This window comes from Antechinus flavipes, chromosome 3 (genome assembly GCF_016432865.1).
Source record: "Antechinus flavipes isolate AdamAnt ecotype Samford, QLD, Australia chromosome 3, AdamAnt_v2, whole genome shotgun sequence".
Lineage (NCBI taxonomy): Eukaryota > Metazoa > Chordata > Mammalia > Dasyuromorphia > Dasyuridae > Antechinus > Antechinus flavipes.
This window is the reverse complement of record NC_067400.1, coordinates 754,635-778,382: the sequence shown is the minus strand read 5'-3', so window position 1 is coordinate 778,382 and position 23,748 is coordinate 754,635. Positions and strand designations below refer to the sequence as shown.

The window sequence follows — 23,748 nt, the reverse complement described above, 5'->3', positions numbered from 1 at the left end:
AGCATCTGGATGGCCGCGCAGGGACAAGGGCATTCCCCAGGTGGGAAACATCGGTGCGCCCCGAAAACTACCGTCAATAGGAAGTGAAGCTCCATGGGGAGGGCCTCCTGTCCCTCCCAGGAAGTCATGAAGCTGGCCGAGGTGGGCACGGCCTCCCTTTCGGGAAGATGGTGGCTGCTCGGCACAAGAGAAAGGCCAGCTTTGTCTGCACGCCCCTGCTCAGCTCCCCTCCTTGCATGTGGGTCATCTCTCTGCCTGGGCGGCCCCGCCGGACTCTGGCTCACGGCCGCAAACCTCCAGCGGACCAACGGGACTTGGCGTCTCAGCGGGCGGCCCCACTTTTCTCCCTCCCCCCACAATCTGTCCAGCAGGCAGGTCTGAGTCTGTGGGGACAGAGACGCCCCGCCTTGGCCAGAAGTCTCCCTTCTCCCAGAAGACTCACTCGGAGGGAGAATGAGCCCATCCCAACAGGAGGAGAAGACACGGGCTGCAAGCTGCTGCTGCCCGACCCAAGATGGACGTTAGGCCCCAGGGCCTGGGAGAGCAAGACCCCGGCCTTCCCCCTTCCCATACACCCCAATGTGAGCCAGGCAGGCCATGCTGAGTGCAGGGGTCAGAGCCGTGGTCCTGAGAACAGTCAGCATGGCAGCGGCGATGGGGCGAGGAGAGGCTGGGGGTAATGGCAGGGGACTGGAGGGAGAAGATATGGGGAGGGGGTGTGGGAAAAGGTGTAGGGGCTGGGATGAGGGAGGAGGGTGAGGAGGCTGGGATGAGGGAGGAGGGTGAGGGGGCTGGGATGAGGGAGGAGGGTGAGGAGACTGGGATGAGGACGAGAGTGAGGGGGCTGGGAATGAGGGAGGAGGGTGAGGAGGCTGGGAATGAGGGAGGAGGGTGAGGAGGCTGGGATGAGGGAGGAGGGTGAGGGGGCTGGGATGAGGGAGGAGGGTGAGGAGGCTGGGATGAGGGACGAGGGTAGGGGACTGGGGGTGAGGGACGAGGGTGAGGGGGCTGGGATGAGGGACGAGGGTAGGGGACTGGGGGTGAGGGGATGGGGTGGGCAGCTGGTCTAAGAGTATCCAGGATTAGAAGGCTTCAGGCTGAGGGACAAGGGCACCCAAGGAGCTGAGTCAGTCCAGCCCTGCCTTTGCCCCAAGCTCTCCCTTGATTCCCTCAGGCTGGCACACACTGTTACTGTTTCCAAGCTGAGTTTCAGGGAGGCCGCCAGCCAACAGAGCTTGAGGGAGCCTGGGACGTGTGTGTCCAGGGTCCTGCTGCGGGGGAAGGGGGGGGTGGTGGAATGTTAGGTTCAGAAGGACCTGAGTTCAAATCCAGCCTCAGACACTTACAAGCTTGAAGAAGTCACTTAGCTCTCTTTGCCTCAGTTTCCTCATTTGTGTGATCAGGCTGACAGTAGCACCTCCCTCCCAGAATTCAATGAGATTGTCATCGCGAAGCACTTAGAGCCACAGTGTCTGGCACACAGCAGGCGCTATATAAATGCTAACTTATATCCTTATTAACTACCACGGTATCAGCTGGGCCCGGTTACTGCATCCCGGTTGGAAAGGGCCCCCACACGCACCAAAAACCGTCCCTCGGCTTCCCCACTGACCGATGGCCAGCTCGGCTCCCCTCCCCGCTCCCGCGCCCAACCTGGCAACGTCAGCGCAGACAGATGCCCCTCCAACCCGCTCCCTTCCCCTCCTCCCCACGCACGCCGGCTCCAAAAGGGCCACGGCCTCGGTCACTCCGTGTCCGGGGCCTGAGACTCGCGGCTCTGGGTCTTCATCCTCCCCCTCCGCTGCTCTCCCTCCCGGGCCATTCCCGGCCCTAGCTCCGTTCTCCTCCCTCCCCATCTGGACCCCCTGGAGACCCCGGCGTTTCCCGCCCCCCGATTTCGGGCGTCCCTGCCAAGTTCCAGCCTCGGACTACTCCGGCCATCGCTGCCTCTCCTCGCGGAACTGGTGAAGGGAGCGGGAAGAAAGCCTGAGTCCGGCCTAGAATTCGAGTCCTCCACTGGCCTGGCGACGCCGCCGCCCTTGCCCCTCGCGCTGGGCCCTCCCCCTCCCCGGTGCTTTCCCGTAGGAGGGAGAGGGTTCCAGAGACTCCCCAGTCTCTGCAGCTTCTAGTCTCCTGCCGCACCATCTTACTCCCCGTCTCCTTGCCCCTCCCTCTCTCCCCCCCTTGCCCCTCCCCAGCGCAAACACCTCTCCCCGCACCCGCAATCACTGCCCAAAGCCCCCTCCCCACTGGAGGGCCCGGCCTTCTGTCCCGCAGTGCTCTCGTCTGCCTCTGATTGGCTGGACTACTTGACCCGCCCCCTTTCATGGCAGCCCCTGCTCTCACCGAAGGCCGCCGGCTTCCTCCCTTGCTTTCTTCATGCTGATCTCCCGAGAACCTCCCGATCTCGGCCCTGGGCTCCTCCAGCCCTTAGCTAAATCTCCCCCCTCCCCCTCCCATCCCTTCGAGGAGCCTTTCCCAGCCCTCCCAGGTGCGTGCCTCCCCCGGGACTCTCTCTGCCCGTCTCAGTTTCCTCATCTGGGAAATGGAGCTGAGAGCACGGGTTGAGGAGGCAGGAGGCGAGCCGGGAAGCAATCTCTGGCCCCGTTTGGGCGGCTGCCCTTAGCTAACCGTGCAGGAATCCCGGTGCGTCTGCTTAGTCCGGCGCAGGCTTGAAGTCCCGAAGTCCCGAAGTCCCGAAGAAGCTGCTCGGCCGGCCCAGGGCAGAGAGCAGGCACCCTTTCCTGCAGATGCGCGGACCCTGCTCGGGGAGCCGGCCCGTGCCATCATCCCATGCCATCCTGGGAGTGAGAGCCCTGGCCAGCTCCCCTCACAGAGGACTCTGGAACTTGACTTGTCGCTTGTCTGAGGGCCACTTCTGGGGGCGGCAGGGGCTGCAGAGCCCGGCGGCTCCCAACGAATGACGAGTCCCGAGTCAGCAGCTGAGCCTCCTTCCCTCCTCCTGCTTTGTCCTGGCATTGGAAGCCTGGCATCCGAGGCCCCAAAGACCTTTGCAGACTCCTCGTCCTTGGCCAGTTCCTGGCCAAGACCCCTAAGCCCGCTTTCCCCTTTGCCTGTCATTAGCTCCTGATCCTCCTCCAACTCCTGAGCCCCCTCCAGCTCATGAGCCCCCCCTCCAGCTCATGAGCCCCCTCCAGCTCCTGAGCCCCCTCCAGTTCCTGATCCTCCTCCAACTCCTGAGCCCCCTCCAGCTCCTGAGCCCCCTCCAGCTCCTGAGCCCCCTCCAGCTCCTGAGCCCCTCTCCAGCTCCTGAGTCCCCCTCTAGCTCCTGAGCCCCTCTCCAGCTCTGAGCCCCCCTCTAGCTCCTGAGCCCCTCTCCAGCTCCTGAGCCCCCTCCAGTTCCTGATCCTCCTCCAACTCCTGAGCCCCCTCCAGCTCCTGAGCCCCCTCCAATTCCTGAGCCCCCTCCAGCTCCTGAGCCCCTCTCCAGCTCCTGAGCCCCCCTCTAGCTCCTGAGCCCCTCTCCAGCTCCTGAGCCCCCCCTCCATTCTGAAATTATTCTGTATTTACTCATTCCCCAGCGCAATGTAAGCTCTCTGTGTGCACAGAAGACAAGAATTGTCTGTTGAATTGGGTTGTGATGAACTGAATAGGTAACATGGGTCCCTGCCCTTCAGTTTGGCAGAGCCCTTCCCTCAGTGAGACAGCTCTTCCACCTTCCTGCCCTCACTCGGGCGGCCTCTGGCGGGCTCCGGAGAGTCCCTGTCTCTGAGGGGGAAGCTGACCTTGCTCTTTCCCTTGTTGGCCCCAGGCATGTACAAGGCCTGGGGCAAGGCTTCTGGGGGGGAGGAGAAGGGGAGGGTGATCCTAGAGGAAGTCCTGGCCGGGGCTCATCCTCCCCCAGCACAGCTCAAGGCCTGAGCTTGGTGGAGAAGCTCAGTGGACAGTAGTCAGACTTGGAAGGGAGCTGGCAGGTATCCCACTTCCCAGAGTTCCCGGACACTCAGAACAGGAAAGGGCTCCTGCTGTTCAATCATTTCTGTCACAGCCTCCTTTTGGGATCCCACTTTGGGGTTTTCTTGGCAAAGATACTGAAGTGGTTTACCATCTCCTTCTCCAGGGTCCTTATTTGACAGAGGAGGAAACTGGAGCAAACAGGGTGAAATGACTTGCCCAGGGTCACACTGGTCAGTGTGTGAGGCTGCATTTGAACACAGATCTGAACTCTAGACCTGGCCACCCAAGCACCTCCTAAGGGGCCATCCTATGTGTTACAGTTCTGGAACATAGTAAGGACATACAAATATGTCCTCCTTTCCCTGCCTTCCATCCTCTAGCTACACACTCGGTTAGCCAGACAGCTCCTCCACAGCAGACATTGGGTTTTGCCTCTGAACCCCTAGCCTTTAATTCTGAGGAAGTGCTTATGGGACAGATCCTGCTCCCAGCACCTCCTGGCCACGGTGGGCATTGCTCAATGCGGCCAGGGCATCACTCCCCCGGGCCAGGGGGCAGCTTCCAGCCCTGGGGGGCTCTGCTGCCAGGAGCCATTATAGACTCCAGCAGCAGCAGCAGCTCCCATTTATACAGTGCTTTGTGTGACCTTTAGGCAAGTCTGTTTGGCTTCCCTCCATTTTCCCATGCTCCTTTCCTTCCTCATTTCTCCCCTCTCTCCTTCCTTTGCTGCTTCCTTCTTTCCTCCCTTCCTTCCTCCCTCCCTTCCTCTCTCCTTCCTTCCCTCCCTCTCTCCTTTCCTTTCCTTTCCTTTCCTTTCCTTTCCTTTCCTTTCCTTTCCTTTCCTTTCCTTTCCTTTCCTTTCCTTTCCTTTCCTTTCCTTTCCTTTCCTTTCCTTTCCATCTTTCCTTCCTTCCTTTCTTCCTTCCTCCTTCCCTCCCTCCCTCCCTCCCTCCCTCCTTCCTTCCCTCCTCTATCCCTTCCTCCCTCTTTCCTTTCCTCTCCCTTTTCCTTCCTTCACTCCTTCGTTTCCTTCTCCTTGGCCTCTGCCAGAAGTGATGGGCCCTGACAGATGCTGCTAAGAATGACATAGTCCTGAGAGAGGATGGATTCCAAGAATAAAGCCGGCCTGCAGGGATGAGGAGCCCTCAGTCACTGGATATGTCCCATGGGGAAGAAAGGGGTGGGGGGACACATCTCATGCTGACAAAGGTCCTCGATTGCAGAGGGGCAAGTGCATAACACAAACCAAAGGCAGCTAAGGGGGAGAGGGGACAGATTCCGCCACAATCTGACATCATACAGAAGGGGGGAGGCCAAGATCTCAGCAGGAACAAAATCTAATCTGGAAAACTGAGGATTTGGGGCTTAGAACCTTACTCATCTCCGAGTTCAAATCCAACCTGTGTAGCCTTGAACAAGTCACAATCATGCTTGCCTCAATTTCCTTATCTGTCACATGAGCTGAAGAAGGCCATGGCCAACTGCTCCAGCCTATCCCGGGGGAGAAGCCCCTTCCCATTCAGGCTTCCTGGCCTGCCTGGGATGAGGTGGAGGCAAAGTCCAGGGCTGTCTCAGGTTCCGGCTCCCCTGTAGTGCCAGTCCTCTGAATCCCCCCCAGAAGGAGCCCTTTCCTCCTCTCTGACAGGGTCTGAAAGTCCGGGGTCTCTGGGAACACAGCCCCCTGCCCCCCGCAGCTGACCAGCTGACTGAGGGGCTCCGCAGCTTTGTTTCCCCCAGCCCCAAGTAAAGCATGAAAAAGGAGATGTAAATGCCTTTTCAAAGAGCCTCGGCCAGGACAATGGGGCTCTCATGGGGCGCTGGAGCGGGAGAGCCGTTCCCAGGCTGGGCCGCTCCTCCCGACCTGCCTCAGAGAGAAGCAAGCTCTGGAAACTACAGTTTGGCCGGGGGGAGGGGCGACTTTGGCACTCATTGCCCCCCAGGAGGCTCCCAGAAGGAGGTAATCTGGCCTAAGCGGGCTTATTTCCCTGGTCTCAGGCCAGGAGCCCCACACCCAGAGTCCTCCACTGGCCACTCTGACCAGCCTGTCAGAGCAGGGGGGCTCTGCCCCCCCCAGGACTAGGTCCAGGAGGGCCTCCCTACAGCAGGACCTCCCTGAGCCCCACACCCAGAGGTCTGGGCCCAGAATGCTGCCTGTCTGGAGCTGGGAGAGCTACCTCCGGCCTCCACCCCCACGCCGGGCCAGGCCACAGCCACCCTGCCCTTCCTACCCATCTCATCACTGGACACAAGCCAAGATGAGCCAGACCACCCAGAGTAGCAGTGTGGCCCCAAAAGGTCCTGGGCTTAGGACTCAGTGGCTCCCCTGTGTTGTCCACATCAACAAGGGGCTCTCCCCCGCTCCTGTTCCAGGCCCACTGCTGGGGAAGGTGCAGAGAGGACAGGGGCAAGGCCCAAGAGAGGCCTACCTGCCTTCGCCTCCAGGTTAAGCATCCCCATGTCACCCAGAGGTCTGCCCCCCCCCAGCCCCAAAGTGAACTTGCCATGGGACCAAGCAGATCTGACTCTGGGGGCCCTGGGTGGTGGGAGCTCGGGGCATGCAAAAGGCCTCCTCCCCCCACAGTCTCTGCCCTAAAACCCAGCTTTTCTGGAGCCTGGCGCAGACCCCGGGATGGACAGATTCAGAAATACACAAGGGAAGAAGGAGAATTCAGAAGCCCCCCCACCAGGGCAGGAGGGCAGCCCTTGGCTAGCCTAAGGGTGTCTGAGAGTCCGGCTTTCCTGTAGCCACAGCCAGGAGGAGGTGGAGTGAAGAAGGGAACTAGCACTTATTAAGCACCTACTGCGTGCCAGACACTGTGCTAAGCGCTGTACCGCTATTTTCTCATTGATTCTTCCCAACAATCCTGCCAGGGAGGGAAGGGCGGCTATTATCCCTGTTTTTACAGATGAGGAAAGTGAGGCAAATAGTTAAGTCACTGCCCAGAACCACGAGCAGGCTACCCTTCCCCCCTTGGGGTCTCGGTCCAGCCTTTCTCTGAAACTGGAGAAACGAGCCCTGAACACAGTGCGGGGCACAAGGTGCGGGACCCTCAAGATGGGAGGAGCCGAGAGCAATGGAATCGGATGACTGGCCCTCCCCGCCCCTCCCCCGTCCTTCCCTCCCCTCCCCTCCCCGCCCCTCCCCCTCCCCAGGGGGCTGGCCCAAGCCGTGCTCGGAGGGGAGCGCTCTCTGGTGCAGGTGCCCAGCCCTTGCACACTGTGGACACGCTGACGGCCCGAGCAGACGCCCCGACTTACCTTGGCTCTCGGCGGCCTCTTTCAAGGCCTTGGGGTCTCCAGCTCGGGGGCCCGGGCCCCGAGCTCCTTCCCGCTCACTCACAAGGTGACGGAACCTGTGGCGCCGGAGCTGCCGGAGCTCCGAGTTGCGGGCCATGAGCCAGCGGGGCCCCAGCCTGGGCTCGGCCCCGGGCGGCCGGTGAAGCACGTCTACTCCCAGGAGCAGCCGGGGACCTTCGGGAGGTCCGGGGCCGCCGTCCAGGAGGCCGACGCCCAGGGCCACGGCCGCCACGGGCAGAGCCTGCAGCGGGCTGGGCGCGGGCCGCGGCCCCTGGGGCGCCAGGGCCAGGCGGGACCGCTGCAGAAGCAGGAGGCTTCCCGCCATCAGGTAGGCGGCCGTGACCACGAAGAGCAGGAACTGGGTGCGCCGCAGGAGCTTCTGGAGTCTGAAGAAGGGTTTGGCCATTCCCTCGCGGGGGGCGGCGGCCTGGGGGCCGCCTCCAGCCCCCGGCTCAGCCTCGCATGGTCCGGGCGGCCTCAGCTCCCGCTCGCTCTGCTTGCAGGCGGATCCCGGCTCCCATCACAACTTGGCTGCGACACCCCTGGAGCCCGGCGCCTGCGGAAGCCTCCGGAGCAGCCTCAGGGACGGCTCCATCACCCGAGTCTGGAGCTAGGCAGAACCCTGGAGGGGCAGAGAGAGGGGCTCAGAGCCAGCGGGAGGGAGCCGGGAGGGCCGGGGGAGGGGGCGGCCCTGGGGAGGGCGGGGGAGGCAGCGGGGCCGCCCCGGGAGCCTGGGTCTGCGCACGGCGCTATTTCCAAGCGCTCTATTTCCCGGGCTTCACTCGGGACAGAACTGGCGACAAACAGCAGGGGAATGAGGGGAGGAAGGGCCGTCCCCTCCTCCTTCCTGGCCTGAGTGAGGGGGGAGGGGGGAGGGGAGCCGCTAGGCCGGGCCGGGCCAGTGCACCTGTATTCTAATGAGGAGGACGCGGGGGGGAAGGGGGGAGAAAGAGGGGGTAGAGAGGGCCGAGCGCCGGCCGCGGCTGCGGAGGCCGGGCCGAGAGGCGGCGCCTCTGGGAAGGCTGGCAGATGCCGCCTCAGCTGCCTTCCGCCTTGGCTGATCCGCGAGGAAGGCTACTCTTCATAGGGCGGGGGATTGTCCAGGGAAGAAAAGCTCCTGTGAGCTGTGACTAACCCTTGGGCCAGTAACTAATGAGAGCTGGGGCCCGGCCAGGGCCCAGCCTCCCGGTCAATTGCGCCTCTGTGCCCCTCACGTGGGCGGCCCCTCGCTGCCTCCAAATGTGAGCGGCTCCCTTGGGCGTGAAGAGGCGGGCGGGGGAGGCCATGGGAGCGGGGCTGAGGGGCCCCCACACCTCCCCCATCCCCTGGATTTCCCTGTTAAACCTTCGGAGTCATCCTAAGCCTCCTTTAGAGGAGACGGCAGAGAGTCCTGGTCTGGGAAGAGAGGAGAGAGGAAGGAGAGGACTGAGAGCAGCTGGGTCACCCCCAGTCAGCGCTGGAGAGAGGAGCCAAGGGCACCTGGCCTTCTTGCCGGTCTCCTCTCTCCCTCTCCTCCTCTTTCTTCTCTCTCCCCCTCCCCTCCCCTTCTCTCCTCCCCCCTCTCTCTCTCCCTCCCTCCCTCCCTCTTTGCTCTCCCTTCCCCTCCCTCTTCTCCCTCAGAGCTCTGGCCTGGGCCATCTTCTCTATCCTTGGTGACATCATCAGCTCCCACAGACTGAATGCCCTTCTCTAGTCTGATGATTCTCTCAGTTTCTCCTCACCCTCAAACTCGAATCTCTTCAAGATGGAAGCCCAGTAGACATGGCCAAAAGAGAACTCATTCACTTCCTCTCCCCCCAACACCTTCCCAGCTGGGAAGAGAGGACGCCCCCTCCCACCAGATCCCCAGACTCCGAACCCAGGGGCCATCCTGGCCTCCTCTCAGGGCCCACATCCAACATGGTGCCACTGGAGAATTTCTCCAACGCACTGACCCTGCCCGGACACTGCCGCAAGCTCCCATCACCTCAGGCCATTGCCACAGCTATTGGGGGGGGTCTATCTGCTTTCCCCCCAGTCCAAATCTTGGACCCCATTTCAAGCCATTCTCCAACTGCTGAAGTGACCTGGTTAGCCCCTATTCAGTAAACTCCTGTGTCTCCTGATTGTCTCAGGGGCAAATACAAAATGGTTGGCATCCAAAGCCCCTCATAACCCCTCATAACCCAGTTTCTTCCTCCCTTTCTAGGCTTCTTACTTCCTCCTTCTGCCCTTGCATCTTGAGTGACACTGGCCTCCTAGCTGCTCCACACACAAGACACTCCAGGTATTAGCAGCTAGGATGAAGTGGATGGGGCACCAGGCCTAATGCTGAGAAGACTTCCGAGTTCAAATCTGCCCTCACCCACTTCTTATCTCTGTGACTCTGGCCCAGTCACTTCACCCTGTTTGCCTCAGTTTCCTCATCCGTAAGATGAGCTGGAGAAGGCAATATACGGCATCCAAGGATCTTTGCCAAGGAAACCCCAAACAGGCTCACAGAGTCAGACGCGAACAACAAAAGTGTTCTCTGGCCATCTGTGGCTGGGATATTCTCCCTTCTTAATTCCTCCTACTATAATTCCATCTTTTACCAGAACCCTTCCCCAACCCTCTACATTCTAACACCTTCCCTCCCTTAACGATTTCCCATTTGTCCTGGATCTGTTAGTTTGTAGGTGTTTGCACATCATCTCAGACTGTAAGTGTCCAGAGTGCAGGGACCGTCTTGGCCATTAATCGATGTTTAGAAAAATAAGGCTCCTTCCCCAGCCAAAAGTGAGCTAAGCTAAGTGAAGGTGCATCTACATAAATCTTCAGTTTCTGATTTGAAAAAGTAAAGGCCACAGGGCCAAGTCAGAAGCCTAATCCTAAATGCACGTGCTTATGGGATGGGTCATGGCTGGTCAGGAGAGCTGACGGTTACATTTTCACCTCAGAAACTGGCCAGTGTTACAAATTAGGACTTGGTTTTATATCATTAATTATCCAAAGCAAATGATGGAGAAAATGTTAATATTTCAAATTAAACCTAAAATCGTGTTGTATGTACTTTTTTCTGGAGCACCAGTTATTAGACATTTAAACACCCTTCCAGAAGGGCAGAACACTGGGTCCTCATAGACCAGGTATGGAGCCTGTCTGTCAAGGCTCAAGGGATACCCAAGTTTTTGGGACCTCCAGTCATCCTGCTTGGGAGTCACACTTTGTGCACTTATTTCAAGAGAGATGATATAACTTCTGGGACAGCCAGTTAGTGAGGAATCAGGGGAGGGGCCTGTGCTTCAGGATACAATTGCTGCCTTTGGAGTTTCCAATGTCCATCTCCTAACCTAGGGCACCCATTCTCGGAAGAATATAAAAGAAATCTTTCCTGCATTCAAAAAGAGAGAGATGCTATCACGGGGCGATGACTGTCCCTGCTTAGGATGGTCTCAGTCTAGCACCTGCCAGCTGTGTGACCCAGGGACTGTTACTCAGCGCCTCCGAGCTGATTTCATCATGAGTAAAATGATCTGTTTAGAGCCAGAGGCAGGAGACTTGAAAAATCATTCCAGACTTGGAACATGTAACCTCGGGCTTTGTCTTGTTCTCTTGCCTCTCACCTCCTGGAAAGTTGCTGGCTCAGGAGTCCTATAGAATGGCAAAGTGACTGCTTCTCACCCTTCTTCCCAAGAGCCCCCGGGCCCACACAGATCCTGCCAATGTTCGGCAAAGCCCTAACCTGCCCAGACCGGTCACTGTGGCTGGCCATCTTGCCCCTGCAGAGCTTAGGGTCATTCTGCACGGAGAGCAGCCCCTTTTCTGGCTCATGACTTGTGCAAAGGATGGTCTGTCCAGTCCCTGTCCAGCAGGCCCCACGCTGAAGTGAGGGAAGTTTTGTTGATGCAGCCGGAACCAAAACAAATCCTGGAGGCTTGGACCTAAAGCTGGAGAGGAAGTCAGGGACGGCACCCCTAACCTAAGGCAGCCCTTCTAAGTCTCCTTCCTGGGGCACAGAGGCTGCCCCCTCCAAAGCCCCCAGAGCCTCTTGGTTTTAGATGAGCTGAGACTCTAGTGTCTGGAAGAGCAGACACACACTTTATGGATGAATGAATTAAACACATAAGGAACAGGACAGACATGAGGTAATATCTGCTGATGCAAAACCATGCCCTTGTTGCCTGTTTAATTTATGTTGCTCCAAACTAATGAAATCAGCCAGAGGACTGGGCCAGCCCTCCCCTCCCCATGGCCAGAGCCCTTGCTGAATGCAAGGCTGGACTGCAGGGGTTGGGGCAGGAGTAGGGAGGGCCAGGAACCACGGCTGTGTGACTCCAGTCCCTTCCCTTCCCTTCTCTGGGAGCTATTCTCACTCTAAAGATCCCTCCCATTTAAGATTCACTATCTCCCTCTCCCTCCCTCTCTCTTTCTGTCTCTTCCTCCCTCCCTCTCCACCCCTCCCTTGCCCGGGGAAAGGAAAAGTGGCACTACAAGAGAGGCTGTCCAAAAGTGTAACTTTTTGATGGCCAAATTCTTGGTCCCTCCATATGGTATCTATGGCAAGACCAGGAAAGTTGGGTCTCAGTGCTGGGCACAAGGCCAGTTCTCCTTCCTCTGGCACTTGGGCTTCTCCCAGCTCCAGGCTGGGACTGGATGCAGAGTACATCCATCAGCCATTGAGCTGGGGGAGTTCTTAGAAAGAAGCCCCCAGTTAGATCCCCTCCTCCTCCCCGGGGAAAGTCATGAACAGAGGGCCCTGTGCAGAGCCTGGTGGGTCAGCCCATCGGTCTCTGATTGCCCAGCACCCAGGACCTGCATTCATGATATGAGCAGAGAAGCAGGAAGAGAGGGGAGAGGAGGGGAAACGAAGACGAGTTCTGAGTGTTTTCTCTCTGAATTCTCAACTTCATCTGCCTACCCAAGTCACCTTGGCCAAAGTCACCTAGAGGAAATCCAAGCAACCCAGGCACCTAGTTTGTGCCAGGATATTCAGACCTTTGGGATGCTGAGAAAAAAAATCCTATTTCCAAGGGGCTAACATTGTCTTGCGTGGGGTGGGGGGACAATATACAGACACATGCACTATACATGGGATAAAAAAGTTATGAAAAAATGAAAGCCATCCATCCCAAACTTGGGGGAATCAGGGAGGGCAGTCTGTAGGAGGTGGTCTGCCAAGGCTCCAGAGACCGTAAGGAGGAGAGGGTGCATTCTGTGCATTAGAGACGGGGTGTACAGAGGCACAAGCAAGATTGGACCCTCAAGTCTGGGGAATAGCCTGGTAGTTTGTTGGCTGGAATGAGGACTGTGTAAAGATTTAGAATGTTCAATGAGCCCAGAGATTGGAAGGGAAGGTTTTTAGTGTCAGGCTGAGGCACTACAGGCAGCAGAGAATCATGGGCATTTCCTCAGCAGAGGCAGCAGGGGTGCTTTAGCAAGATCCAGTGGCTCTCTGGACAGTAGATGGGGAGAAAGGAAGCCAATTATTTCTTAGGTCACAGGTGACAAAAGGCTAAACTAGGGAGAGAGAAGAAGAAGATGGATAGAAGAGGGTTTATGAAGTAGAGTCAACTAGGGAGAGAGAAGGGGATGGCTAGCAGAGGGATTATGGAGGAAGAGTCATCTTGTTTGGATGCAGGACAATGGAGGTCTTTGGCCTGGATGACTGGAAGGTTGCCAGTGGCTCTTGGTCACCAGAGAGGGGGTTGGTGATTCAGAGATTGGGGCTAGGTATACAGAACCTTCAGTCAGCCAGGTGGAGAAGTGAATAGGGCATCAGACCTTGGGACAGAAAGATGATCTGCCTTCAGACGCTGACCCTGGGCAAGTCATGTTACCCTATTTGCCTTGGATTTCTCATCTGCAAGATGAGTTGGAAAAGGAAATGGCCAACCGCTCCAGTATCTCTGCCAAACTCAACCTCATCAATGTGCCAGGTACTGTCCTAAGTGCTGGGAATACAGACAGAAGCAGAAAGAGAGTCTCTGCTCAGGGGCTTATATTCTAAAGGGAGGACAATACATAAATTGAGGCCAAAAAAGAAGGGAAGCACCACTTCCCCTGTGGAGATGTCATCAGTGCAGCCTTTGGTCTGGGGCTCCTTGAATTAAAGGTTCTGGGAGGATTCAGTCCATCAGAAAGCCAGGGCTCAGAGGCAAAGGGTATGTCCACTGTGAGAAGTAGTCCATTGAGAAGTACTTCCAAGGTGAAGAAGTCTATGGTCTGGTTGTGGAGATAAGCCAGGAAGATTCTAACCCTCCCTGGCCAGGCATGAATCCTGAGAGGGCTGAGGTAACATTTTAGAGGAAGAGAGCTTGGGGCTGGGCTGACAGCTCTTCATCCAAGATGAAGTCCCTTTGGCAGGAGGCTAATATCTAAAACTCTGCCCCCAGGCTGGGTCCCCAGCTCTGCCATAGTGGTCAGACAGTTTAGGGGTTAAGAGGAGAGGGAGGAGAAGGAGGTAAAAAGGAGCTTTTTAGTTCTGGGCCAGGGTCTCTTCTCTAGCAAGTGCCTCAATGAATATGGTGGCTATTCCCTTGTTGGAACATCTGAATCTCTTTCAGGCATCTGTAACTATTCCCGTCCTGGTAGAGAGTAAAGGGGTTAATCCATTGTCCTGTGCCAGGGTTCCTCCTGCCCTCATCTTCCATGTCTCTGAGTCCTCCTTCTACACCAGGGCCAGCAGGTTTCTAGAGGGAAAGACCCATGAGATACCTTATCTGGGCTAAATCTAGAAAAAAGACCTGCCCTGGTTCTCACTGCCGGAATCCAAGTGTTTGACAGCACAAGCCTGGGCACAGATCCCTGGGCACCATGGAGGACCACTCTTCTGGTACATCCAGTCCACCTGCTCTGATGGCACCTGTCCTATCACCATTTGGTCCAGTTTCTAGACAAACAGCATCAATATGTTTGTCAGATGTTTTGCTAAAATCTACGCAACGGACCTCAGTGGCGCCCCCTTCCCCAGTCTGCCAGGGTGGCGACCGTATCAGAAAAGGAGACTGGGAAGAACCCACCCTGTTCCTAGAAGGGCTGCATTGAGGGAGCCACAGCCCTCACGTCCAGAGGCGACCCTGACTCCAAAAAGAGAAGCTTCACACATAGGAAACACCAGTGACAACAGTGGCAATAATGCCATTGTGACAATGACAACAATAATGACAGCAATGGCAAAAACATCAGACATGACAGGGATGACAGTGACAATGACAAAGGCAACTATGACAACGGTAACGACAACAACAATGGCAGGGATGACAGCGACAATGACAGCAATGGCGATAACATCAGACATGACAGGGATGACAGTGACAATGACAAAGGCAACTATGACAACAGTAACGACAACAACAATGGCAGATGACAGTGACCATGACAAAGGCAACAATGTAAGTGTCAATGACAGTGACAATGACAACTATAATGACAGTGATGACAATAACATCAGACATGACAGGGATGACAGTGACAATGACAGCGACAATGACAGCAATGGTGATAACATCAGACATGACAGGGATGACAGTGACAATGACAAAGGCAACTATGACAACGGTAATGACAACAACAATGGCAGATGACAGCAACAATGACAGCGACAATGACATCAATGGCGATAACATCAGACATGACAGGGATGACAGTGACAATGACAAAGGCAACTATGACAACAATAACGACAACAACAATGGCAGATGACAGTGACCATGACAAAGGCAACAATGGCAGTGACAATGACAGCAATGACATCAGACATGACAGTGACAATGACAATGATTTTGACGACCACCATGACAGTGACAACGACAACCCATGCCTTTCTTTAAATTTGACAAAGGGCTTGGCGGTCTCCCTCTCCCTCGATGCTCTTAGCGAGCTTCAATGACCATGAGATAGTTTGTCTAAGCCCTCAGCTCTCAGCCTGGCGTGTAGCTAGACGGCGCTGCAGAAATGCTTGCTCGCTTCCTTTCTCAGATGTAGCTCTATAAGTATTCTCATTCTCATTTTTAGAGTCAGACCCTGAGGTCCATAGAGGCCGAGCGGCGGGCCCAAACTCCCACCTCGTTAATCCGTGTAGGAGCCAGGACACAAGCTCTCCAACCCAAAGTCTGGTTCAATTCATATTACAGGACATTTATTACGAGAACAGTTGGGAAGTGGGGCCAGCCAAGCCTCGGAAAACTCCTGAACCACTATCGCCTCCCTGGAATCACAGCAAAGTGCTGCAGATAAAACCAGAAGCCCTGGATTCCAATCCTGACTGTGATGTGCCATGATCCTAAGCAGGTCTCTGAGCTTGGGCTTCCTCTCCTGGAGCAAAAACCATCTGGTGATCCTACCAGCCCTGAACCTATCATCCCATTAAAAATGACTGCAAATAGTCAGGCTACTCCTCAGGGCCCGGGCCCAGCTCTGCCTACTAGAACTTTCACGTTCTAGGCCAAAGGAGCATGAGATTTGGGGTTGGAGGGCTTGGGTCGATTTGCTCCAAGATTTACTATCCCCTCTGGTCTCAATTTCTCCAGGGGAAGGGGCCGGGCCACATGGTCTCTCGAGGATCCCCTCGGATTCCCAGCCCCCATCCCACCCTTCTCCCTTTCCTAGGATAGAATTCACCAAATATTAGAGCTGGGACATTCTGTGGGCTCTGAGATGAGCTTGTGCATGCACGTGTGTGTATGTATGTGTAACGCAGCACATCCATGCCTGTCCATCTCAGCCGGCCTCGCAGGCTTCAGTAAACCTCTGTAAGTGTCCACACAGCTCACTGACATTGTAATAAGCAGCGCTCTCCCCTGGGTGGGATGGCACGGCTAGACACCCTACACAGGCACCCCGACGCACGAAGGACAACAAGCAGCCAACGCAAACACCTCTTAGCATCTCCCAAGCTATCACAGACAGAAAATCATGGAGACCGCTCCATGCAGTCAGCCTCTCAGGAGACAAGTTCTCCTCCCCCTTGCCTCTCACACATGGCTTCCTCTAAACTGACAGCTCCTCTTGGATGGCAGATATGCTGTAACAACCCAAGATCCCCTTCTCTCTTAGAGATACAATAGCAAGTTCTATGGGACCATGGGAAAGCCTTCGAGAGCTAGTTACAGAGACAGAGAAGGCTGGCAACTCTCTCCCTGCCTCAGCTAGCCGACCTGGGACGGTCCTGACTGAGCAGGGCTACGGAGCATTGTGTTGGCAGTTCTGTCTCCAGCCTGCCCCTGGTCGCTATTAGCTTCTTTATTATTATTCCCTATTGGAGGATCCTGGGATGCCCAAACACCCTTCTCACTGGCATCCTCCCTACACTTGACTGTTTCTAATCACCAGCCATACAGAGATTGCCTCATCCACCCCAAACTCACTGCAGGTGGGCAAGCAAATAACAGTGCCCCCATTTTAAAGATGAGCCTACTGAGACCCCAAAAGGGAAAAAAAATAGTTTGCTCAGAAGCCATGTGGAATAGATCCCATCCTGTGCCAAGTTTCCCTGATTCTCCACAACTGATTGAGAGCTCCCACTGCCCTGGCCAAGCCCAGCTGCTGAACTCAGCTCTGTCTCTGGGCTTCTCCACCCTTCCCCCTTTCAGTTCCCCTGCTGGGAAGCTTGGCTAACTTCTCTCTTAAAGCATATTTCCTTGGCAACCCCTTCCTGGAGCAAGGATTTGTGAAGACAAGAGCAGAAGCAAAGAGACAGGGCTGCAGTGTCTCCCCTTGGGGCCCCCCATTGCCAAACCATCAAGCTCATGCCTTTGCAACAAGGCCCTGCAGCCAGAAGACTGACTCTGGGGAGGCAAGGGGAGCTGCTCAGGGGAGGAGACCCGGCCTTCTGCTGTGGCTCATGTTCCCTGATGCCCCAATTTCTTAGGCCCAAGGAATGCCACCCCCAGGGCCCGGCGAGTGGGACCCCGACTGTGGACTCTGATGGCAAGAGTGACTCACTCGTATCTACTTCTGCGACCTTCACGGCAATTCCAGGAAATCAGGAGAGAAGGCGGGATGGCACCTGCCCACCCCCAGCCGGTACAGACTAGTCACTAAGCCTGCAAAGCTGCTCCGAGCAAAGCTGGGGCAGGGGAAGGGGGGCAGGGTGGCAAAGCAGCTCCTGCTGAGTGGATGCCCTGGAGGAACCTGCTCACTCTCAGGGAGTATGATGGGAAGCGCTGGGAAGTGGGGATTTGTGAGCTGGAGGACTGTAAGCAGAGGCCGAGTGGCATGGCCATGGAGATTCAGTGGTACTAGGTAGCCTCTGAGGACCATCTACCTGGGATCCTCCTATAAGACAGTGGGATCTTGCAATTAAATCCCAGGCAGGTCTTTGTCCATGCTGCGGGTGCAAGTAGATTCCACATCCTTTGCAATCTCCAGCCCAGGGGTCATTGTCCACACTGCAGGTGTGGCCTACCTGCCTGAAACCTTTTTACCGTTCCCTGTGCTAGTCAACCAGGTGGCTGCGGGGAAGGGAGCCGACCTTTGGAGACGATTCCATCTTCTGAGAATCTCTCCTAGCAACAGCAAGCTTGGGGTCTCCTCTGGGCACCTGCTTGTTTCTGGAGGAGCTGAGGATGCTTTGGGGAAATTATCACACTAAGTGTCCAGGAAGATCTGTGTGCTTGATTTCTTTTCAGGGGGAGGGATGAGATAGGGTTTCCTGAAGCTGAATGAGGGTGGGGGGAGGGAGAGAGACAGAGGTATAGAGACACAGAGACAGAGAAAAAGGCAGAGGCAGAGTAACAGAGACAGAGAAACAGAGAGAGAGAGACAGAGACAGTAGAATCAGGAAGCTTGTACTTTGTTCTCTGCTTCAGTTTTTCATGTATCTGGGCTTTTTATATAGCAGGGGCTTTTTAGTCCCTGGAAAACTGAAATTCTATCTGAAATCACAGCAGGGGACGGGGAGGAATGGCATTGCCCCTGGTTTGGAGGGTCTGTTCCGGGGTGCTTCCTCTACCAGCTGCCCCTCCCTGGGCCGTCCACCCCTTGTGAAATGCCCGTTAGCAGTGGGGGCCCAGACCTCTATCCAATCCCTTGGGGAGCCTGTGGGGCTTCTCAGACCATCCTCAGCTTCTGGACAGCTCCCCATGGAAAGGGGCAGGCCCTCTCAGCCTCCATCCTCCTGTCTGCCACATGTCCTCAGGCATAATGGTGACACTTCAGGATGGATGACATGAAGAGCTGAGGGCCAGGACTTGAGCCAGCCAGGCTCAGACGCAGAGGAGGCCGGCCTGTCGGCCCTCCCCCTCCACACGGGGCAAGCTGCTGAGCATCAGCTGGTCTGCCTTTGGCCTCCTGGCTCCTGAGGGTCGAGTGACCAGTAGAGCAGGAGCTCCAGCCCCCCACACCAGTGAGGGGAACCTCGAAGGCTGGGAGGCTGGGCCATCAGCCACGGGGAAGGGCAGCTACAGCAACACCCAGAGAGCACAGGGGGAAATAAAGGCCATTCTTCTCAGCCCTGGGAGGGTGAGCCTCTGCCACCTGCGGCTCTGCCACAGAAGAGGGGCTATCTTCCAAGAAGCCTGGATTTGGGCCATTTCTTTGGAGGAGTCAATTTGGGGGTCATTCAGATATAAGAATGAAAATACTGTTTCTGCTCCCTACCAGCCATGGGGCAGCAACAGGGAGAGGGGGGAAGACAAGCGGGTGGCAAAGAACTCGAACTGCCATCCTGGGGGCCTTGTCGTGGCTGGGGAGAGAGTGCCCAGTGGGGCAGCTACCCCCCCCAGCGGAGAGATCGCCCCGTTGCCCTCCCCACCACTCTTCTGCCCCAGTGACAGCTGGCCAGGAGGAGGAGACCCTGTCAGGCTCCCCATACCTCTGTCGGGCTGGTGTTTATCTGGGCATGTGCCCAAACCCTCAGGAAGATGGCAACATGCCCACGGTTCCGGGCAGGAACGACCCCAGCATGGGCTACCGCGGCTGGGGCCCGCGCACCAGCACCAGCCAACATCTGGGCAGATGCTTAGCTTTGCCCCTGCGATTTCCAAACCGCTCACGTCTGCCCTGGCGGCCCCTCTGCCGGAGTTTACAGACGCAGAAGAGCAAAATGCAGGCTGCCTGGGAACCTGGGGCGGGAGAGGAGTGGGCAGAGGGCTCCCAGCAGGGCCGGAGGGGAAACGGGCAGGGCCGATGGAGAACGGGCAGAACCGGAGGGAGAACGGGCAGAACCGGAGAAAGAACGGGCAGAACCGGAGGGAGAACGGGCAGGGCCGGAGGGAGAACGGGCAGAGCCGGAGGGAGAACGCGCAGAGCGGGACCGCTAGGGCACACAGCCCTATCTCCCTCTCGGGGAAGGCGTCTGCGAACGGGTGTTTGTTCTGTTGGCTGGGCACGCCAGTGTGTGTGAAAGTGTCCCCCCCCCCAGCCACTTCGATGCCTCCCTCACCCTGGATTCTGCTCACACTCGCGCCACACACACACACACACACACACACACACACACACACACACTCTTCCACGTTCCGTAGGAACCAAGCCCCCACCCCCGCTTCCAAATCTGCCCCCAGTCCCGAGCTGGGGACCGGAGCGCCCGCGGCAGGGGCTGCCCGGAGCGGGGCGCGCTGTCGCATCTGGGACCCGGGTGGGGAAGAGGACGCAAAGTTCTGTGGGGAAGGCTACCTTGGCGCCCAGCCCCGGAGCCTCCCCCAGCCCCCCTTCCCGAGAGAGCACAGGGAGGCCCGGAGGCGGCGACGGCGGCGGCCGGGCTCGCTCCCCGCTTGCTCAACTCACCTCGGAGCGCTGGTCCGGGAGCGGCGGGTCCGGGCCGCTGGAGCGCGCTGCGTCAGGACTCCAGAGGGCATCCTGGGGGGAGGGGGGCGGCGCCGCCGCCGCCGCCGCCGCCGCCGCACCTGCCTCCCCCCGCGCTCTCCTCACCGCCCTCCCGACCCTCCTCCGGTCCGGTCAGCAGACTCCGGTGTCGCCGCCGCAGCCGCCGGGCTCCCCGGAGCCTCCCCCTCCGCCTCCTCGATCCGCCCCGGCTGGGAAGCCTCCGGAGGCGTCAGTCGGTCCGTGGGTCCGTCGTCAGTCGTCAGTCCACGGCCCCCGCTCCGTGCGGCTCGCCCCCGCCAGCCCCGCTCCGTCCTGCCCTGCCCTGCACAGCCCCGCTCCCCAGGCTGGGGCTCGGGCTGGGGCTCCGCCTCCCTCCGGCTCCTCCGCCTCCCCCCCATCCCATCCCCCGCCTTCCTGCTCTGCACATGCCCAGCATCTCGGCAGAGCGGCCCACTCGGGTCCTAGAGGCAGCGGGCCGGCGGAGGCTTCTGGGCCCCCGCCCCCCTCCCGGCACCCCCTCCTCCCTCCCCCCGCCCTCCAAGCCCTCTACCTGGGAAGAGGTAGCGGCCGGCTCTGCCCCGTGAGTCAGTGGGACCCCGGCGGCGGCCCCCAGCCACCCCGAGCATCCCAGCGGGAGCCCGCGCCACGGTGACGGACGGTGACCGGGACATGACGGCCGCGCCACAGTGACACCCAGCGACACGGCCACGCAGGGACACGCGGGGCAGCGCAGGCCACGGAAATCAAGGGGATCCCGGGGCCCTGCCTGGGGCAGTCACACAGCGAGGCGGCTGCAGGGATCACACACTGCCACGGGTGTGCACACGCTCACACACACACACACCCTGCAATAGCGCTACAACTCCCCACCTGTGCTCACATATGTACAGTCATATATATACACACAACAAACACATACACAATACACTCACCCACACCCTGCAATACAGCTACAATTCCTCACATATATACAGTCATACACATAACACACCACACCCCCCACACACACACACACAATACAGTTGTATATACGTACACATACTCACGTACATACACATAGCACATAATGCACCTACATACACACACACCATACAGTTACACACACACACACACACAATGCACCTACACACATACACCACAAGGTTGCACACATGCAATACACCATACAGTTATATACCTACACATACCATATAATGCACCTACACAACACACCATATAGCTATACACACACTCAAAAATACACATACCACATAATGCACTCACACACACCATACAGCTAAATACACACTTATACACCTACACATATCACATAATGCACAAGAGAGACAGAGACAGAGAGAAACAGACATGGAGACAGAGAGGAGAGAGAGAGAGAGAGAGAGAGAGAGAGAGAGAGAGAGAGAGAGAGAGAGAGAGAGAGAGAGAGAGAGAGAGACAGACAGACAGAAAGAATCAGACATGGAGACACACACACACAGAGACAGAGAAAGAGAGAGAGACACACAGAGAGAAAGAGACAGAGAGAGACAGAGAGAGAAAGAATCAGACATGGAGACACACACACAGAGACAGAGAAAGAGAGAGAGACACACAGAGAGAAAGAGACAGAGAGAGACAGAGAGGCAGAGACAGAATCAGAGAAAGCAAGAGAGACAGATATACAGAGAGAGACAGAGAGAAACAAAGAGACAGAGAAAAAGAGAGTCAGAGATATAGAGACAGAGACAAAGAGAGACAGAGACAGACACAGAGAGATAGAGACCTAGAGAGACAGAGACCCAGAGAGACAGAGACTCAGAGAGAGAGATAGAGAGACAGAGATAGACAGAGAGGCAGAGACAGAGACACAGAAAGGAATCCTGAAAACCCAGAGAGAAGAGGGTATCATGGAGGAGGTGTTCTGCTGCAGAGAGGGGTGAGGGAGAATGAGGATGGGGTAAAGGCCATTGGATTTAGCAATTATCAATTCTGGACAGAGAATTTTCAGTGGAATGACAAGGTTGGTAGCCAGATTGCGAGGGGTTAAGCAGGGAGTGGGAGGAGAGGCAACAGAAGCTCCTGGTGTAGACAAGCTTTTATGAATTTAGCCACAAAGGGCAAGAGAGATATAGGATGGAAGGCTGAAGCGAGGGATGTTTTTTTCAGGATGGGAGAGATAGAATCATGTTTATAGACAGTAAGAAATGAGCCAGTGGACAGGGATTGATTAAAAATAAGAAAAAGCGGGGATGGCAGAGGGGCAGTGTGCTGGAGGAGCTGGGATGGAAGGGGACCTTGGGCAGGGGGAGGCTTGGCCTTGGTCAGCAGGGAGACGGTTTCCTCGTGCGAGATGGGAGGAAGAGGAGACAAGGCAGAAGGGGGCTGAGTGATCGGAGATGGGCAAGAAGGGACAAAGGAGAGCTCGCAGTGAATGGCTTCAGCTCTTTCTGTAAAATAGGAGGCAGAACATCCACCCAAAAGTCTTTGGCACACCCTCTCATTAGCATCTAGAGTCTCTGGGAAGGTGGACTCATGCTTAGGGAGCTTAGGTGAAAAGGGGGACAACTCGGCTCCTGGACATCTTTTTGCAGAAGCCCTGAAGATGTGTCCTGAAGGGTCGTGTTATTTAGTTGCTTCAGTCATGTCCAGTTCTCTCCGGGGCAGTGGGAGACAGAGTGGACAGAGCCCTGGAATCAGGAGGACTGAGCATAAATCCATTCTCAGACACTAGCTGTATGAAGCTGAGCAAGTCAAATAGTCTTGTTTGCCTCAGTTTCCCAGTCTGTCAATTGAGCTGAAGAAGAAAATGGAAAACTACTTCAGTGTTTTTACCAAGAAAACCACAAGTCAGGAAGTGTTGAAACGACCAAGACAACTAAACGACCACAAACACAACAAAATTCCTGACCCAAGGCCAGCCCTCTCCCCCGTGCCACCATGTCCTCCTTGAGGGTCGTGTAGCTTTGCTGATGGTTCTCTTCTTTTTTAAAAGGGGTTTTATTTCCCCCAATTACATGTAAAAAAGAGTTTTTAACATTTGTTTGTTTGTTTTTTTAATCTGAGTTCTCTCCCTTCCTCCCTAGCCCCTCTCTGAGAAGGCGAGCAGTTTGAGATGGGCTCTACACCCGTCTGTAGTCACAGAAAATATATTTCCAGATTAGTCATGTTGTGAAAGAAAACACAGACCCCTCCTCAAGGAAAATAAAGTAAGTCCAGCGTGCTTCAATCTCTATTCAGATGTGATGTTTCCTTTCCGTGAGCTTTTACCATGTGCTCAAACTACTGACATAGTCCCTATGCTCTAGGCCACTATTGCACTAGGGAAGATGGGTAGATCACATGTCTCACTTCACTCTTGGAGTTCACAGGACAGAAGTGGTTCTGTCCAAAGGGAAGGAAAATAAAGGCAACTCTGAGCTTCTCTTCCCTGCTCCCCCACTCCAACGTGTCCTTCCAATTCTCCAGGGCTTGCCCAGAGTTTTTAATCTTCTGGCTCACTCAACTTTGATTCCAATGAACTGCATAATTTTATTAAAGTCCTCCAGGGCAATACAAGGCTCGCAGTCTACCCTCCCCGGGTATCTTCTGCTCTGCCTGGCTCAGCCCCACAGAGCAAGGTACCCCTCTCGGGTTAAGCTCCTCATTTCTATCCTCACCATCCTGCTAACTCAAGCCATGGCTGACACAGCTCCCTCAGCCTCCTCTCCCCTCTGATTGCTGGGCTGGAGGGTGGCTACCAGATTCCCCTTAAAGCCTTCCTTTAAAGCGAGCAGAAACTGAACTGCTTTGCATGGTCTCAACAGCAGGACCAAGATGCTCTAGTTCTCA

General features: G+C 56.4%; 1 protein-coding gene across 4 annotated transcripts in view; it reads right to left on the bottom strand.

The window, feature by feature from the left end:
• Window positions 1–20,290, bottom strand: part of WSCD1 (WSC domain containing 1) — a 50,116-nt gene extending 29,826 nt beyond the window's left edge. For 3 of the 4 annotated variants that reach the window (XM_051991486.1, XM_051991484.1, XM_051991487.1), the window contains exons 1-2: window positions 19,903–20,290; window positions 7,177–7,837 (exon numbers count right to left, since the gene is read on the bottom strand). In XM_051991486.1, the coding sequence (XP_051847446.1) occupies window positions 7,177–7,621 (445 nt within the window). In that variant the 5' untranslated portion in view covers window positions 7,622–7,837; window positions 19,903–20,290. Of the gene's footprint in view, window positions 1–7,176; window positions 8,113–19,902 lie in introns of those variants that run through there. The other variant, XM_051991485.1, reaches the window with a different exon arrangement.
• Between the last annotated feature and the right edge of the window lie 3,458 nt (window positions 20,291–23,748).